This window comes from Brassica napus, chromosome A7 (genome assembly GCF_020379485.1).
Source record: "Brassica napus cultivar Da-Ae chromosome A7, Da-Ae, whole genome shotgun sequence".
Taxonomy (NCBI): domain Eukaryota; kingdom Viridiplantae; phylum Streptophyta; class Magnoliopsida; order Brassicales; family Brassicaceae; genus Brassica; species Brassica napus.
In genome coordinates, this window is record NC_063440.1 from 7,788,062 (window position 1) to 7,805,273 (window position 17,212).

A 17,212-nucleotide genomic window follows, 5' to 3' on the forward strand; every position below is an offset into this window, starting at 1 on the left:
AGTATGTACGGTCATGCGAAAATCCGGCTGACTTGTTCACCAAAGCTCTTCCGACAACAACATTCCGAAAACACGTCTACGGTATCGGAATGCGGCATTTGCGTGATTTGTGAAGAGGAAGTTATGTCCAATATTTTTTCAGAGGGTGATTACGGCAGTGTACTCTTTTTTCCTTGTCATGGTTTTTGTCCAAATGAGATTTTCCATGACCATGTTTTTAACGAGGCACTACGTAATACAAATTTGGATAATCAAGGGAGAGTGTTAAAGAAATAATTATAAAAAGATGATTATCCAAAAAGACACTTGTCCTCTTCTCTCCAAGTGGTCCTTGCATCATCATCACTACAGATGTCCATTTGTAATTTTGTCTTGTTGCTCATAGTCGGTTTATACACCGACTTTGTTTCATTATAAATACATGTACTCTCCCTTTGTAACAGATATAGATCTCAGTACAAAATTGATTCTCTCTCTCTTGAGTCAACATCACTCTCAACTCATCTCTCTCTTTCTCACGTGATTCCACCCAAAACACAATAGAATATAATATTGTAATTATTAATACATATATAAGTCTCACCTCTTATAATACAACATAGCCATATTTCTTTAGATTATTGTCTTGACCTTATTCTTGAAAATGATGCTTTATCAAACTTGCAAGGGAGTTTTATAAGAGACCGTTATATACGGGGTCGCGTGAAGTTTTTAATTGTCGGAATGGGTCGGTCCAAGTTTTTATTGGGCATTTGCATACCTAGTGGAGAAATAAATAATTGATGACGCTTTTAGCCTTTTGACCCAAAAACGTAACGCGAGCAACCCACATAAATTAACCCACACGACTCATCAAATTCGACCCAAAGACTTTCTCACACGTGCGAAACTCGGTCCGACCCGGTAGTACAATTTGGATAGTTTACCGAGGTAAATTTGGATAGTTTTACCTCTTATTTTTTTTGCGCCGCAAATAGTAGCCGTACAATCCTTGGTGATAAATTTAATAAAATAATTAGTGGATGTGGTTAATTGATAATGGTGAGACATAATATGGTCTGGTGGATAATATAAAGAAACCCTCGTAGAAGAAGAGATGTTCGGCGAAATGCATCCACCAGATCTGAAAATGTTGGAAACCAATAGCGGTGTGCGTGGCTCCGGTGGAAGTTTTGGTGGTAAAGCTCAGGCGAGCAGTAGCAACACCACTGAATGTACACTGTTATGTCCCTTCGACATTGCCAAATCTTTATGTTTTTGTTAGTATAAATTTAATTGTAATTGTTCGTTGGAGGTATAGGAAACTCACGGTCACACGTTGTTGTTATGGCTGGTCGGTGGAAAATGTATGATAATGGTGGTTGGGATTTCAAGATAGATAATGAGATAATGGGTAGAGCAGTCGACTTCTCGCAAATCAAAGGCGTTAACGGTTTCAAAGATAGTATTCTTGCTGCTTATGGTTTGTTGGGAAGAGACATAGAGGTTGAAATGTGTTATTGGCTAATTGATGGAGAGAGTGAAATGGTTGGTAAAGGAGCCGCACCAGTGGAGATAGCAACCGACACTGGATATAAAATATTCAAGGTTCTTCATAGGACAGACAAGTCTTCTAATGTTTTCATGACATTTAAAGAGATTGTTGGAAAAAAAATGATCTTTTTAAGGTCCGACCGAGATATCTTGTCGCAAATGAATGCATCACTCGAAATGGATGATGATGAGTATTTAATTAGACAAGTAGAAGCAGTTGAAGCATCTTTTGGATTGAACTCACAGACAGCTGAACGGGTGCAAGGTTCCAAGGATAAAGATAGTGGAGCGGATGTAGATGCCGTATGCAGGGTTAATCCGGCTTCGGCTGAGAAGAAAAAGATCTGTGCACTAGGAACAGTAGTGGAGAATGGATGTAAAAAGTGGGCTCACGTTGAAGCAGCTGAAGATGTCGTTTGTCGGGTTAATCCGGATAATATGCATCAACAAAACTGTACGCTACAAGAGAAGGAAAAGAGCTGTGGAGAAGGAATAGTAGTGGAGAATGGAAGTAAATAGCGGGCTAACGTTGAAGCAGCGTCTGGAGAAAACAAAAGAGGTGACGTTGAAGATGAAGATGAAGATGAAGATGAAGATGATGAGGACTATGATTATAATGAAGATGAAGATGATGATGAAGATGAAGATGAAGATGACGGTGGAAATGAAGATAAAGATGACGTTGGAAATGAAGACACAAAAGAAGATGACGAAGACTATGATTATGATTATAATGGCTGGCATGAGTTTGTTGGAAATGGTTGTGAGAGAGACGAAGATGATGATTTTGATGGATGTCCACCAAAAGGAGGGCGTGGTGTACGGTCTAGTCGTAACGATTATGAGCGTTCTGGGGTCACCAAAGTTAGAAGTCAAGGGTCTGGAAGAGGCCAACTGTCAAGGGCTACAGGTAGATTTTCGTCAAGCAAACAGCATTGCAATATGAGACATTACGAAGACAACACAGATCAAGTAAGGGATTTCGTATGTACCTCACGAATGGTTGACTTTCCGTACACCAAAGATTCTGATATCGGCGGAAGTGTCGATGTTGTCCATGTAACTCCACCAAAAGATAGAAACTAACAAAACCACGACGATGATTCTGTTGATCGTCGTTTCACCAAATCGTCCTCTGAAACAGTAAGATGTGCACTGACCTTTGCAACCGGGAACTCTGATGTTGGCAATGTTGTTCTGGTTACACCACCACAACAAAACAAGAAACACAGACGCGTGACCGACGCTACACTTGTTCATGGTGGAGGAGCACCAAAGACAAGAACCCTTTCATGTGCTCACAATGATGAAACACCTACCGGCGAAAGTGATCATATTGTTCTTGTTACACCACATAAACAATACAACAAACTGAACCGAGTAATCGAAGCTGATGATGAGTTTGTTATTCCTCCTCTCACCCAAACTACACAATTTGATTATGGCGGAATGCATCCCACGAAAACAATTTCCATCTACCTCTGTAACCGTTAGTTGTACACAGGCGGATGAAACAGATACATGTGCAAGTGTTGATCTTGGTCAGGCTACCCCACCAAAAAAGCACAACACACACATCCATGTGATCGAAAATAAGGACCTGTTTATTGATCCTCCTGTAACCGAGAGTACACAAGTTCAGGGTGGAGAGGCTTTCATGAAAGGGATACAAGTTTGGGAAATGTATGGATATAATGATGTAGTTCATGTGTTTAATGATATGGAAGGAAACGGGTTCCATCCGCAGGAAATCGACTTCAGCAAGGAGGACTCGGATATTTTTGTTGGAAGGATGTTTGAGGACAAAGCGCAGTTCAAGTTAACGATGTTAATCTATGCACTCGCGGAGGTGTGCAGGTTCAAGTTCACGCATTACAAACGCTTCGTCACAGCTACATGCGTTGATAAACAGTGTACTTGGAGGGTGTGTGCTAAGCAACTGGGTGATTCTCCTACGTATGTTGTGAAGAAGGCAATTTTGGGACATCAATGCACATCTGATGTGCGAGGGCAGTAGAAAAAATATGGAACATCTAGAGTTCTTGCTGCTCTTCTGCGCTCAAAATACGAAAGACTCCACTGTGGACCTCGTGCTATGGAACTGCCGGAAGTACTTCGAACGGAATTCAACTATACATGCACATACTAGAAATCTTGGAAAGCTAAGGAAATAGCAATTGCGTCTGCCCAAGGAACAGATGAAATGTCTTACAAGATGTTACCACAGTACTTGCACGTACTGAAATTAGCAAATCCTGGAACAATCACGGATATTAAAACCGAACTTGATAAAGAAGGAAAATCGAGGTTCCTGTATGCATTCATGTCACTGAAGGCTTGTATCGATGGGTGGCAACATTTGCGTAAGGTCCTTGTGGTGGACGGAACCCACATGTTTGCGAAATACAAACGGGTATTGCTTAGTGGTAGCGGGCAAGACGCAGACCGCCGCATATTCCTTATTGCTTTCGCAGTAGTGGATAGCAAGAACTCAGATTCTTGGAAGTGGTTCTTCGAAAGGTTGTCAACAATCGTAGAAGATAGTTGTGAATTAACAATGATTTCTGACAGATGCGCTGCTATATTTGCAGCTAAAGATAAATGGTATCAATTTGCACACCATGGTATTTGTCTTGTACACCTTAAGCGTAACGTGGGCGATAAGTACAAAGGACTGCAGCAGAAGCAGATGGTGGGCAGAGCAGCAGATGGTGGGCAGAGCAGCATAAGCTTTCAAAGTTTTGGAATTTTAAAATATCTATGACCTTATAAAGCTTACGGATTGGAGATGTTGGGATTACTTGGAGAAAATCGATAAAAAGTTATGGACACGTTCACATTTCGAAGAAAATAGGTATAACTTGATGAGTTCAAATATAGCTGAATCGTTGAATAAAGCACTACTGCCAGCGCGTGATAGCCGTATCATGGCACTGCTGGAGTTTATAACGCGGATGTTGAGCAGATGATTCGAGTGCAGGTGCTGCGTATTAGTAAAATGCAGGGAATCGTTCCAAAGCTGATTAATCAAATAATGGTCGAACAGTTAGTGTTGTCAACTGGCCTTCTTGTTTTGCCCTGTTCCACTTGGGTATTTGAAGTTACACACAAGCCAACTAACTGGATACGGCTTTGCTTTTGATTTAGAAAAACGAACTTGCTCCTGCCTGGAATTCCAGATGCTTGGCTTGCCATGCCGACACGCTATTGCCTCTGCTTCTATTCGGAAACTGGAGTACTTTTTGTTTGTTTCACAATACCATGTCAAAGATACTTGGTCTGAAATAGTTAAGGGTATCATACTATCGGTTCCAGATCCAGCGTAAAAACCCTTCATTTATGCTTTTATGTATGACCCGGGTTTACACTTCATTTATGCTACATTAGGATGAAGATTTTATTAAAAACATGACAGATTGGTAACATTATCGGCGAGCCCTATATCATACTACAAACTGCATGTCCTATCCAGAATACATTGCACTCGTTGCAAAAACGATCAAATAATGGATCGTGATCGTAAGCGCAGTCTAGCTCCTTAATGACTTCACCATTTCGATATTTGAAACTGTTGGCGTAGGTGTCCATTTGTGTTGGATGGGACGATGATAGTTTCCACTCCAATGAATTACATATTTGTCTGACTCTCTCCGAATGAAGTTGGTCGTGATGCTGAATAAACTGTTGAAAAGCTTCTTTTACTACTTGGATTTAAATTTACCCCTTCGATATTTCTTTTACTTTTGAACAAGTTCATACGTTTTATTAAATGAATCAAACTTTTTGGTTGCCTTCTTGGGAAACTAAATCTCTTAAACTGTAGTGTGGGTTTAGTGGTTATGTCATGCCTATAGGATGCCATTAACTTTCATGTACAGGGGTTAGGTTTAAAATATTGGTTGCACAATTACTTTTGTATTAAAGTCACACAACTGCTAATAAAAATTCATCTATTTAAGTTATTCTTATAAATCTGCAATAACATATCTACTCCATCAATGAAATAGTATGCCTAAGTCACAAATTCCAAATCTTCCTAACGAACTGCTGTCTAATATTATTGAGCATCTTGGAGAGGAATCAGCATTGTACCTTGGATCCTTAATGCGGACCGGGAAACATGGATACGAACTTGTCCATAAACCATACATCTTAAAGAGGTGCAACGTGAGTCCTATTGTTGATGAAACGTCCTCTGGAATCCGAAATTTTGGTAATTTTCACAACTTCTTCCTAAAGTGCGTTGAGGTTGGCAACATAGAGGCCATATACCTTGAAGGTCTTCACCTATCAACAACTTTAGGGGTTGAGGAGGCAATTAAAGTATTGAAGTCAAATCTTCCTACGCAAAAATTATCAACCCTAGCTGTTGGCATATTCTACGTATGCCTTGGTAAAGAAATGGAAGCCACGTATACCCTTGAGCAGTTCGCAGCAGACCATTGTTCTGCCTTTAAACCAGACCCCATATTTGAGATGGGAGATGAGTTACAGTGGAGATTGTTGACGTTCCATGCCCCATATTCCAACACATACGACAAAACCTTCAAATTTCCAGAATATGACTTCCTCGCCTCTCCTTCATGTCTATTTCGCCATGCACACACCTTGGCGTTAGAAGGAACCTGCAAAAACTGCATGCTATTTAGGGTATGTCTAAAAATTGCGAGAATGTTGTAAAAGGAGCTATTCACAAGGATTCAGCACAACCGTTTCATGTTTATAAATGCTTCGGCTGGTTTTATGTTTTTTTGTTTACATTAAGTACTTGATATTTTTTGAAATGAATAAGTGTACACGAACTTCGATTTAAGGTAACTTTTACTCTTTAAGTAAGGGTGTTAGGTTTAAAATGAATTAATAACTTTGGAATTAAACTTAAATACAAAGAGTTTAGGTGGAACAATAACTTTGGAATTAAACTCCCACAATTTTTAAAAAGGGGTGTATGACCGTATACCGTGTACACCGTATATTCCGGAATATAGTTGTACACTATGTTAGAAATTAAGTTTAACCAGTTTTAAATTCCTGACTACTAATTCTTACAGGTCAAACGACAAGATATGATAGAGGTGTAAGGCCATATACGGTGTATACCGTATACTTGTACATATATAATCAATACGATAATATTGTAGCTAAAATAATATTAAACAGAAAATCAACAAAATACAGATGCATATAATTAAAACTGATCAGTTATTGCCGAGGTAGTACTTCAAACATAATAATCTAGAAGTTATGTTAAACACGTTTCATGTAAACTGCCTGTCCTATCCGAGACGGGCACAGCCTCTTCTTCTACCCCTTCGAATGTGAGTGTCTACTTCGGCTCCATTAATACACAGTGGATTTCCAATAAGGGGTTCATCACCCGGAAGAGCAGTAATGTTCCTCTGAAGAATGAGAGTTTGGTAGATGAGATTAGGGAGAGTAATTTTGGTGTCAGCATCAAAATATAGTTGCCTCCGAGAGATCATCACTCTTCCAAACGTGAGAGTGTTCGACATTTGGAGTCATAAATAGTTGATTTATCACGACAGGGTCGAATCAAACATGCAGCCCCTAATATAGACTCCGTCATTGGCACTGTATAGGTTCGAAATGCATTCCCTGACTACTCTTGGACAGAAAAGGGCGAACATGCAAAACAATGTAAATCCACCCAACAGTTTCTAATATTCGACGAGCTTCACAAACAGCGGGGTCATCTAACAGTAAGATTCCTTAGACTAAAAAACCCTATATGCATAGTTCTTGATACTTACTAAAGCTATCTTCACTTACATGACGAAGAGACCACGGGTTTGGTACTGGTGCGTTTGAGACCAAGAAGACCCGTGTTGCTTCGAGGCGAGATTCAAAACTCATATAAGGAGTTGCTTCGAGGCGATGAGGACTACCGCTGCGAGATTCACAGTTCCGGCAAAGGTTGGATCCAGATGATTCAGAGCTCATCTTTTGATTAGGGAATGAGATATTCGTAGATAAAATTAGGGAGAGTAATTTTGGATCTAAAAGATGATGGAGTGGTGAAAAGAAAATTCTTTGGTATTAACCATAGCAAGTCGATAAGAGGAAACTGAGAGACTTTGAAAATGGACAGTGATAATACCTAATAGCTCATAATATTAGCTCCAGCGTGACCTTGCATGACTCTCCTCCAGTGATCACCCAAATCTAATCCATGGTCTTTAGGTACAGAGCCAGTGACAGTGGGATAAAACAGTTAACCATCTCGAAGAATCATACCTCGAGTTTCCTCGGTAACCATTGATCCCAACGTATAGCTGAATAAGATAGTGCACCAATAATTCAGTTATGATTTTATCAACTTAAAAATCATTCTTTTCAAAAAAGAAAAATCATACGGAAAGGTACACAAGAAAATCTAAAGTAACTTACCTACTTGACTCCGGAGTGTGGATAGAGCATCATGTCAATACTTAAGGCAAGTGCTGACAATCTAAATCGAAACACTATACCAGATACAGAAAAAAATCTGAGAAACATTTAAAAGCAAGAAATGACCTGAATAAGAATTATCTTTGCTTCTCTGGCCAGAAACCAAAACCAAGAAACAAAATCTCCTCCTAATTCTCTCCATCGCTCGCACCAAGTAAGTCCTGGAGTGAGCTGCCGTAAATGTACACAAATAAATAGCTACGGAAATAAAGTAAGAAGCAATGTTTTAGAAAAAGGGAAAAACTTACCTGAGAAACGTATAACACTAAGCATCTTTGTGCTGTAAACTGACGCCGATTGATGTAGATGCTTCGTTTGCCATGGACTGCAGAGGATTACTTCGGCTACATAATTTCATGTGAGTAACCATTGATTTGTAAATTAATTAGAAGCTCTGGCTTAATCAAGCTACGTTAAAAGAAATGAATTAGTGTTATAGCTTCGACCATAATATAATTTGGTGAATGGGGTTACCCTTGAGATGTTTGACTTGCTGGCAATTATCTATGAAATACCATACAATAATAATTTTATAATGTTTACCTTGTCCTGGTTTCTTATGGCGGTCCTAGTGATCTTCATAAGATATTGTTCTTGATTCTTTCATTATCAAAGACAACATCGAGTCAAATCTGCATGGACACTCACCTATCAGTCAAGCTTCCATCAAGAGACCTGCTTAAATTTCGTGAACACAGCAATGAGCTTTGATCTTTAAAATGGTTCCACAAATAACAACAAAATTATATGAGATCAGAGAGATTCGTGCTAGTGAATGGGGCGAAAGAGAGATATAGTGCAAGAGGGTCAAACCATGTGATCATAAATTTACTGTTAAGCTATATATCCATTGTGATGCATATTAGTATTACACGCTGGCCAAACACCGTACAAATGTAACTCTGGAACGTCACTTTTCTTGAAACAGCTGATTCATAACTTCACATTACCAAGAGACATGATGGTAAAACATTAAACTATCCAAAATCTAACAAATGATTAGTTGTTTACCTTTTCTCTTCGCACTAACTGAAGTTGTTAACGAACCAGTGCTTCTCGTGTCCTATATTCCCACTTTATCCTTTCGTTCTTGTTCTAATCCAAAGAGCAAGATTGTCGTCAGTCACTTATTTTCGTGGTGACAGGAGAGGGAGAAGCGGTTCAGCACGCAGGGGGCTTTTGCGGAAACCATAGTGACATCAAAGTTTAGAATCTTTGATTTGAGATTGAAAGCAACAATTAAATCACCAACTTATTTGACGGACAATTATTCAAACCAAAACATACGGATGTTGAATGTATACATCATCAATCTGACAGCTTATGGAATAAAAATCACCAAAACAAGTTAAGATCTGTTGACCTTTAGCTACTATCGATCTTGATTCGTTTTCGAGTGTCTAACGGTTTTAGTTCAATTTTGAGATCTTCTTGGTACGTACGAGCTTAAACGTAAAGAAAACACAAGATTGTTTACCCAGACTTCGTTGCCTACTGTCTGGGGAGAGATCGAAACTCTCAAGCTTTCACTATATTCTTTAGATCGGTACAAAGTCTCGGTATTACCTCATACTCTCCGAAATACACCACAGGTAATCGGAATCTCTATAGAAGCAGCTGAGGAATCTTCTCCGCCGGTTCCTTGCTCTTCTATCACGAGATGAGACTCTCTTTCTCTTCGATCTCAACAACCTTCGTATCGCCTCTCTCTCTGATCTGTTTTCTCTGTTTTCAGATTATGATCGCACCAACGAGATGAAGCTGACTCACCAACCGTTATAACGGCCTCACCTAACTCTCTCAAAAGGTGACGCGGCTAACGGGCTGTTATAGGCCCAATAGGAAGAACTAAGCGCCGAGCATTGGGCTTGTGTGAAGTTGAAGCCCAAACAACAAAACTCCACCTCTTCGACTTCAGACAGCCCCTCAAACGCTTCGTGACTTCTCTCTCTGTCTGTCGCTGTTTAGTATTCTCCTTTTGACCTTCATGAATCCAGTGTTTCTCCTGATTACCTCGAAGATCAATCAAACACTCTTTCCTTTCAGCTTATCCCATTGTCCTGAATCAATTCACCTTCTTTCCCCTCTGACCTCTGAATCTCAAACTCTATATGTTGATTCAACATTGGTTGAACCCTGCAATTGAAGCCCCACCATTTGGTATGCTTCCCTTTCCTCTCAGGTAACTCCACCTCCTTAGTTATCTTAGTGTACTCTGCAAACCCTTTTAGAGATCACCTATGTGACACCAGCTAAAAACACAAGCTAATGCTCTCTAATTTTGCGAGGTATCACTTCCTTGGAGTTACCTGGACCTGTAGTCGCACTCAGGCGACATTCAATCCTTCACGGCATAGCTGGAACTTGGACCCAGGTACCGTTTTAGTCAAAAAATCTGCTAGGTTGATAGACGTGTGAATCTTAGTTATAGACACCCATCCTTTAGCAACAATGTCTCTGATGAAATGGAAGTCTCGGTCCATATGTTTAGTACGTTCATGATGTACTGAATTCTTCGATAATGCGATTGCACTTTGAGAGTCACAGTGTATCCTTACACTGTTCTGCTCAAATCCCATCTCTGTGCAAATGCCTCTCAACCAAATCGCTTCTTTCACAGCCAGGGTCAGAGCCATGTACTCTGCCTCTGTGGTTGAAAGAGCCACCACAGATTGTAAACCTGACTTCCAAGAGACTGTGTTTCCTCCAAACTTGAAGACAATTCCTGATACTGACCTTCGCTTATCCAAATCTGTAGAGTAGTCAGAATCTGAATAACCCTCAATGCTGAAATCTGAACTTCTCCTGAACGTCAAACACATATCATAAGCTCCTCTCACGTATCTTAGAACCCACTTAGCAGCCTCCCAATGCTCTCGACTAGGGTGTGACATAAACCGGCTGATCAAACCAACAGCAAACCCCAAATCTGGACGAGAGCCAATCATTGCATACATAAGACTTCCCACAACACTAGCGTATGGCAGATTCTTCATATATTCATATTCCTCAGCTCTCTCCTTAGGATGTAAGCTTTGTAGTTTGAAGTGGGACGCTGTGGGGGTAACGACAGACTTAGCTTCAAACATCCCGAATGTCCTAAGAACTTTCTCCAGGTACTTCTGTTGAGATAATATCAAAGTTCCCGCTTCCCTGTCCCAAACGATGTCCATCCCTAAAATTCTCGAAGCCTTCCCTAAATCTTTCATTTCGAACTCACAACTCAAACTGTTCTTTAAGTCTCGAATTACTTTCGGGTTTCCAGAGGCAATCAGCATGTCATCCACATATAACAACAAGTAGACCGCCTTACTTGTATTCACATCTTTCATGTAAACACACGAGTCAAATTGACTCTTCTGAAAATCCTGCTTCTTCATAAAACTGTCGAATTTCAAATTCCATTGCCTAGGCGACTGTTTCAGTCCATACAAGGATTTTTTCAACAAACAGACTTTGTTTTCATCCCCTTTCTTCACATATCCTTCAGGCTGCTCCATCAGTATTCTCTCCTCCAATTCACCATGCAAAAAAGCCGTTTTTACATCCATCTGTTCCAACTCGTAGTCCAGATTTACCACTATTGAGAGGAGAATCCGGATTGAAACATGTTTTACAACTGGAGAGAATATTTCATTGTAATCAATCCCCTCCTTCTGAGAGTAACCTTTAGCAACCACTCTACCCTTAAACCGTCTGTCTTCTACTCCAGGTATACCTGGCTTCAACTTGAAGATCCATTTGCATCCTACCATCTTCTGGTTCTTTGGTCTTTCAACAAGAACCCATGTGCCATTCTTCTCAAGTGAAAACATTTCTTCATTGGCTGCTTCTTTCTAAAAAATTTTCTCTTTACATTCCATTGCCTCCTTGTATGACTTAGGTTCCTCTATCTCGAGTTCATCAGCTACAATCAGCGCATAAGCAACTAGATTTGCATCATCAAATCTTGAAGGAGGTTTCACATTTTTCCTTCTTACCCTGTCTCTGGCGAGTACATATTCGTCTAGTGACTGAACGTTTTGATCAGACTTGTGTTCTCCATCCTGAGAATCGTCTGAATCCGAAACAGGCAAGTCAGTAGACTCTGGATCAAAATCTTCTGAGTTATCTGAGTCTGAGATATCTCCACCTTGACCCAAAGTCTCTCCAATCTCAAAACTGTTTTGAGATGGTCCTATTATCAGATCATTGCTGAATGTTACTCGCTTATTCGTCTTAACTTCTTTTGGTACTGATGCAGCCTTCTCTGTAGACTTAGCGTTCTTGGATTCCACGGTATCTTTGAACACTTCTTCCTCATGAAACACGACGTTTCTGCTGGTTACACACTTACCTTCTTCAGCAATCCACACACGATAGCCTTTTACCCCAAATGGGTATCCAACAAACGTTCCTTTAATAGCTCTAGGACTTGTCTTTTCTTGGATAGTATGAACATAGGCTGAGCAGCCAAACCTCCTCAGATGTGACAAGTCTGGCTTTTGACCTGACCATAGTTCCTCCGGTAGCTTAAAACCAATAGTGGAATTCGGAGTTCTATTTATCAGAGAGACCGCAGTAGATGTGGACTCTGCCCAAAATTCTGATCCCAGTCCAGTCTCAGCCAATATACTTCTTACCTTATCCATTATTGTTCGGTTCATCCTTTCCGACACACCATTTTGCTGTGGGGTGTAGATGCATGTACGATGACGTCGTAGTCCTGACTCTTTGCATAACCCATCAAACCTTGAGTTACAAAACTCCAAACCATTATCAGTGCGCAAGCATTTGATTTTCTTTCCTGTTTGGGTTTCCACAGCCTCTTTCCATTCCTTGAACTTCTCAAAAGCTTCGTCTTTTGTTCTTAAAAAATATACCCATACCTTTTTAGAGAAGTCGTCGATAAAGCTTACAAAGTATTTACAGCCTCCTAAGCTTTCTGGTGTAGTCGGAGAACCCCATAAGTCTGAGTGGACATAGTCCAGAATAGCCGTAGTCGTGTGCCTAGCAGTAGGGAAACTCAGTTTGTGTGATTTCCCCAATACACAGCTTTCGCAAAACTCCAGTTTATCCATCTCCTTCAGCTGAATGTATTTTTCTTTGCTTAGCACATTCATGTTTTTAACGCTCATATGTCCAAGTCTGGAATGCCACAGCTTTGTCATATCATGTTCTGCTTTAGTGATGTTAGCTTCACACATCGATACCTTTCCTTGAAGATAGTATAACCCGTCTCTGTAATTTCCTGTGATAACCGTTTGCCCATCTTTGAAGAACTCAATTCTGAAACCACCGCCTTCATATGTACACCCAGCCTTCTCTAGAAGTCCATATGATATCAGATTTCTACTAATACTTGGCATGTATCTCACATCTTTCAAAATTACTTCAACTCCATCCTCATTTGTTATTCGAATTTTCCCAATTCCCTTAACTTCACTTTGAGTATTGTTTGCCATGAGAACTTTTCCACCTTCTAGTTCTTTGAAGTCAAACAAGACTTTTCTCTGAGGTGTGATATGGAACGAACAGCCTGAGTCCAGTACCCATTCCTCCTTGGTATCGTGGACACTCACATTGAGTACAATAGGTTGCTTCGGTCCTGAAGCTACATTCACAGAACTTGAGGCTTCGTTCTTCTTAGCCTGATTGTTCCAATTTTGCGGACATTCCCTTTTCCAGTGTCCATCCTTTCCACAGATGAAGCATCCAGTTTTAGTTGAGTTTCTGTTTGATCTTGACCTGGACTTAGACCTGCCATCATGGGACTTGGACCTTCCTTTCGTGTAGTTTCCATTTCCTCTATTTCCCTTTTCCTTTTGTCTGCCTCGAGACTCAACATACAGTCCCTCTGAGTTAGACTTAGCTTTTCCCAAGAGACCTCGTTGTTTCAACTCTATCTCCTTTGCATATGCTGAAGTAGTCACATCTTGTACCGTTAATGTGTCTTTTCCAGTTCCATACTTCAACGTATGGACCAGTGCCTCATACTGCGGCGGTAGGCTTGTCAGTATTTGTATAGCCTGATCTTCATCACTGACTTGTATGTCGAGGCTTGCCAGGTCGCTTATCAGCTTCAAGAAACTGTCTAGGTTCTCTTCAATGCTCTTAGATTCCTCCATCTTGTAACTCGCAAACTGCTGCTTCAAGTAGATGCGATTTGGTAACGTCTTAGTTTGATAGTCACGTTCCAAAGCTTTCCACATTTCTAGAGCCGTAGGTTCTGTCATCACCTTCCTTAGAATCATGTCACTCAAACACGTTCCCATTAGATTCTTTGCTTTTGTATCCTTTGCAACCTTGACGGGATCAAGAACTGGTTCTGCACCTTCTTCAAGTTTCTCAGAACTCTTATAGAGAGTGGCATTTTCTTCCAGCGCAGATGCTAGCCCCTGAATCTCGAGCTGACCCAGCAGTTTGTATTTCCACAATCCAAAATCTCCCTTACCATCGAACTTCTCCATCTCGAAACGGCCTCGTGTAGGCTCCATCGAATACTGATCTGTTGCCATTGCTTCCGCTTCAAGAGATCAGATCCTCTAAACAACAACTCTCTCTGCAGTCACCTGCCACATTCACAGCTCACCATAGCAACACAACCAAGCAAACCAATAGCTCTGATACCACTTGTTGACCTTTAGCTACTATCGATCTTGATTCGTTTTCGAGTGTCTAACGGTTTTAGTTCAATTTCGAGATCTTCTTGGTACGTACGAGCTTAAACGTAAAGAAAACACAAGATTGTTTACCCAGACTTCGTTGCCTACTGTCTGGGGAGAGATCGAAACTCTCAAGCTTTCACTATATTCTTTAGATCGGTACAAAGTCTCAGTATTACCTCATACTCTCCGAAATACACCACAGGTAATCGGAATCTCTATAGAAGCAGCTGAAGAATCTTCTCCGCCGGTTCCTTGCTCTTCTATCACGAGATGAGACTCTCTTTCTCTTTGATCTCAACAACCTTCGTATCGCCTCTCTCTCTGATCTGTTTTCTCTGTTTTCAGATTATGATCACACCAAGGAGATGAAGCTGACTCACCAACCGTTATAACGGCCTCACCTAACTCTCTCAAAAGGTAACGCGGCTAACGGGCTGTTATAGGCCCAATAGGAAGAACTAAGTGCCGAGCATTGGGCTCGTGTGAAGTTGAAGCCCAAACAACAAGATCTATGATATACGTTTCTTAGAAGATGAAATCCATTGTCCAAAAGATGAACCCAAAAATTTTGATTGTCACCGCAGATGAAACTCCTAGAAACATTACGAACTTTCAGGGGAAGATTGGCTTACATGAACGTAGCTACCGTGTGAGATGGATAGTGTTGCCGATTGAGTTCTGTAAGGAAGGAAGACAATGATGAAGCCTTAATCGGATGTAGGAAGCACAAAAGGCAAGCATTTATGAAACCGGACATTAAATGGGACCCACAAACTTTAAGGATATGTCTACGTGGACATGCTTAGAGAGATCAAAAACTCTCCTGCTATAATATAGAAACAATACGCTGAAGACACAAATCAGACCAAATTACAATCATATTACCTAAAACTAAACCGGACCAAATTACAAACCATACGACCAAATAAAACCGGACAATAGGATATGTCAACGTGGACAGGCTTAGGAGAGATCAAAGACTCTCATATTATAATATAGATTTTTACTTTTATTAGATTTTAATACTTATAAGCGCTGAATGATCTCACTCAAATTACCCTAAGGAATGAATTACTCTCTCAAATAAGAGGTTTGTAATGCTAGGGACCGAATCCATAAGGAGCTAGGGAACCTAATAAATCTTATCAGAGTGATTAAGCTAGGTTGATTATGTTTAAATGTAAATAACAGGTTGTGAGCAAGGCAGTTGCTCGATTGGTTTGATTGGGGTTTTGGCACTTAAATGAAATAGTTAGACTTAGGATTTCTATTCAGGTAATCATGATTATAAACCTATAGATGCCTTAAAGTTGTATGCATGATATTATAGAGCTCAAACACTTATGAACAAACCGATCAGCGTTCGTTTTCTAGGTTTGTTTATTGACCAGATATAAGTGTCGATCGATGATTTTAGAGGAATATCAATCGATACACCTTTTGCACTGTCGATCGATAATTCTATAGGAATTTCGATCGACATGTTCTTAGTCAAGCTTTACGAGCGGGTTGAATAATGCTCACTAGGCTTACTAGATCAGCTTTCGCCTTATTCTAACAATCTTATCTCAATTAGGACAGATTCAGGGTGAGATTCAAGTGTTAACTTGTGCCTACAACTCCTAAGTCAAGGTTCTAGCTAGCTAAAGTAGAAACATGCATTAATGACAATCCTGATGATGAATATCACAACTTAGAAATCTATGGTTGCGGCTAATCCTTCATAACCTATTTAAACCCTAAACCTAACAATAGAACTACTCATACATAGGTAAGAAATTTTTAACAACAATAAGGTATAAAAACTGCATAGATAGATAGATAATAATGGAGTTCCAATCACAAATCTCTTTAGATCTTCTCTCCAACTCTACTAAAATCCTAGAAAACCTTTTACTGTGAAAATAAGAAAACAAGAAAGTACATTTTGCCTCTAACATTTTGGCAAACTATAAACATTAGGTTAAAACTCGTCAGGGGTAATCTTGTAAATTGGTGAAGTCTTAGGCTCTAAGTCGGCTGGAACCAAATGGGCTTATGCGCGCTTCGCTGTTGATCGATGTCACAAGATGTGCGTCGATCGATTATTGTCTCTGAATGTCGACCATTGGTCTTGCTTGATGGTCAGCTCGGATGCTCTCTCCAATTATCTCTAAAATGCTCCAAAATCATCACTTTCTTCCAAATCACTCATAATCCTATAAATATATTAAATAGACTCTAAAACATAATAATTAGTTATCAAAACACTTATAAACCATAGCAAAAAGTGGGTAAAATCCATTGCCTATCACTGAAGCAAAATTTTTTTTGTGTGATGTCAAATATATCAATTGTTGAATATATGAAGAGTAAATTCAATACAAACTGCAATAATTTATTATAGCACATTTTATGTTCTGTAACATGAAATAATAATTTTAATAAGATGGGATAATATAGTTTTGTTATTGTGATTCATCAGTCACATTTTGGTTATGGGATTCATAATACACGTTTTGATAAGATGATAGTTTATTCTAGGATTTTTAACGTAAAACTCCCTCAATTAAGTTTATTTTGGG

General features: G+C 39.8%; 1 protein-coding gene and 1 long non-coding RNA gene across 3 annotated transcripts; one reads left to right on the forward strand and one right to left on the reverse strand.

Moving 5' to 3' along the window:
* The first annotated feature begins 3,736 nt into the window (after positions 1 to 3,736).
* Positions 3,737 to 4,502, forward strand: LOC111200747. Its single transcript, XM_022692066.1, has 3 exons — positions 3,737 to 4,053; positions 4,105 to 4,225; positions 4,308 to 4,502. Exons 1-3 carry the CDS (start codon positions 3,737 to 3,739, stop codon positions 4,500 to 4,502), a joined length of 633 nt encoding a protein of 210 aa, XP_022547787.1.
* A 2,103-nt stretch (positions 4,503 to 6,605) lies between these two features.
* LOC106430315 lies at positions 6,606 to 10,079 on the reverse strand. 2 transcript variants are annotated; one of them, XR_007315161.1, is made up of 5 exons: positions 9,013 to 10,079; positions 8,545 to 8,929; positions 8,250 to 8,345; positions 7,942 to 8,172; positions 6,606 to 7,826 (listed from the first exon to the last, which is right to left on the reverse strand). It is a non-coding gene; the product is annotated as an uncharacterized LOC106430315 (long non-coding RNA). The 2 variants fall into 2 exon arrangements; XR_002653941.2 differs by having other exon boundaries at positions 8,545 to 8,676; positions 9,013 to 9,343.
* Positions 10,080 to 17,212: the final 7,133 nt, after the last annotated feature.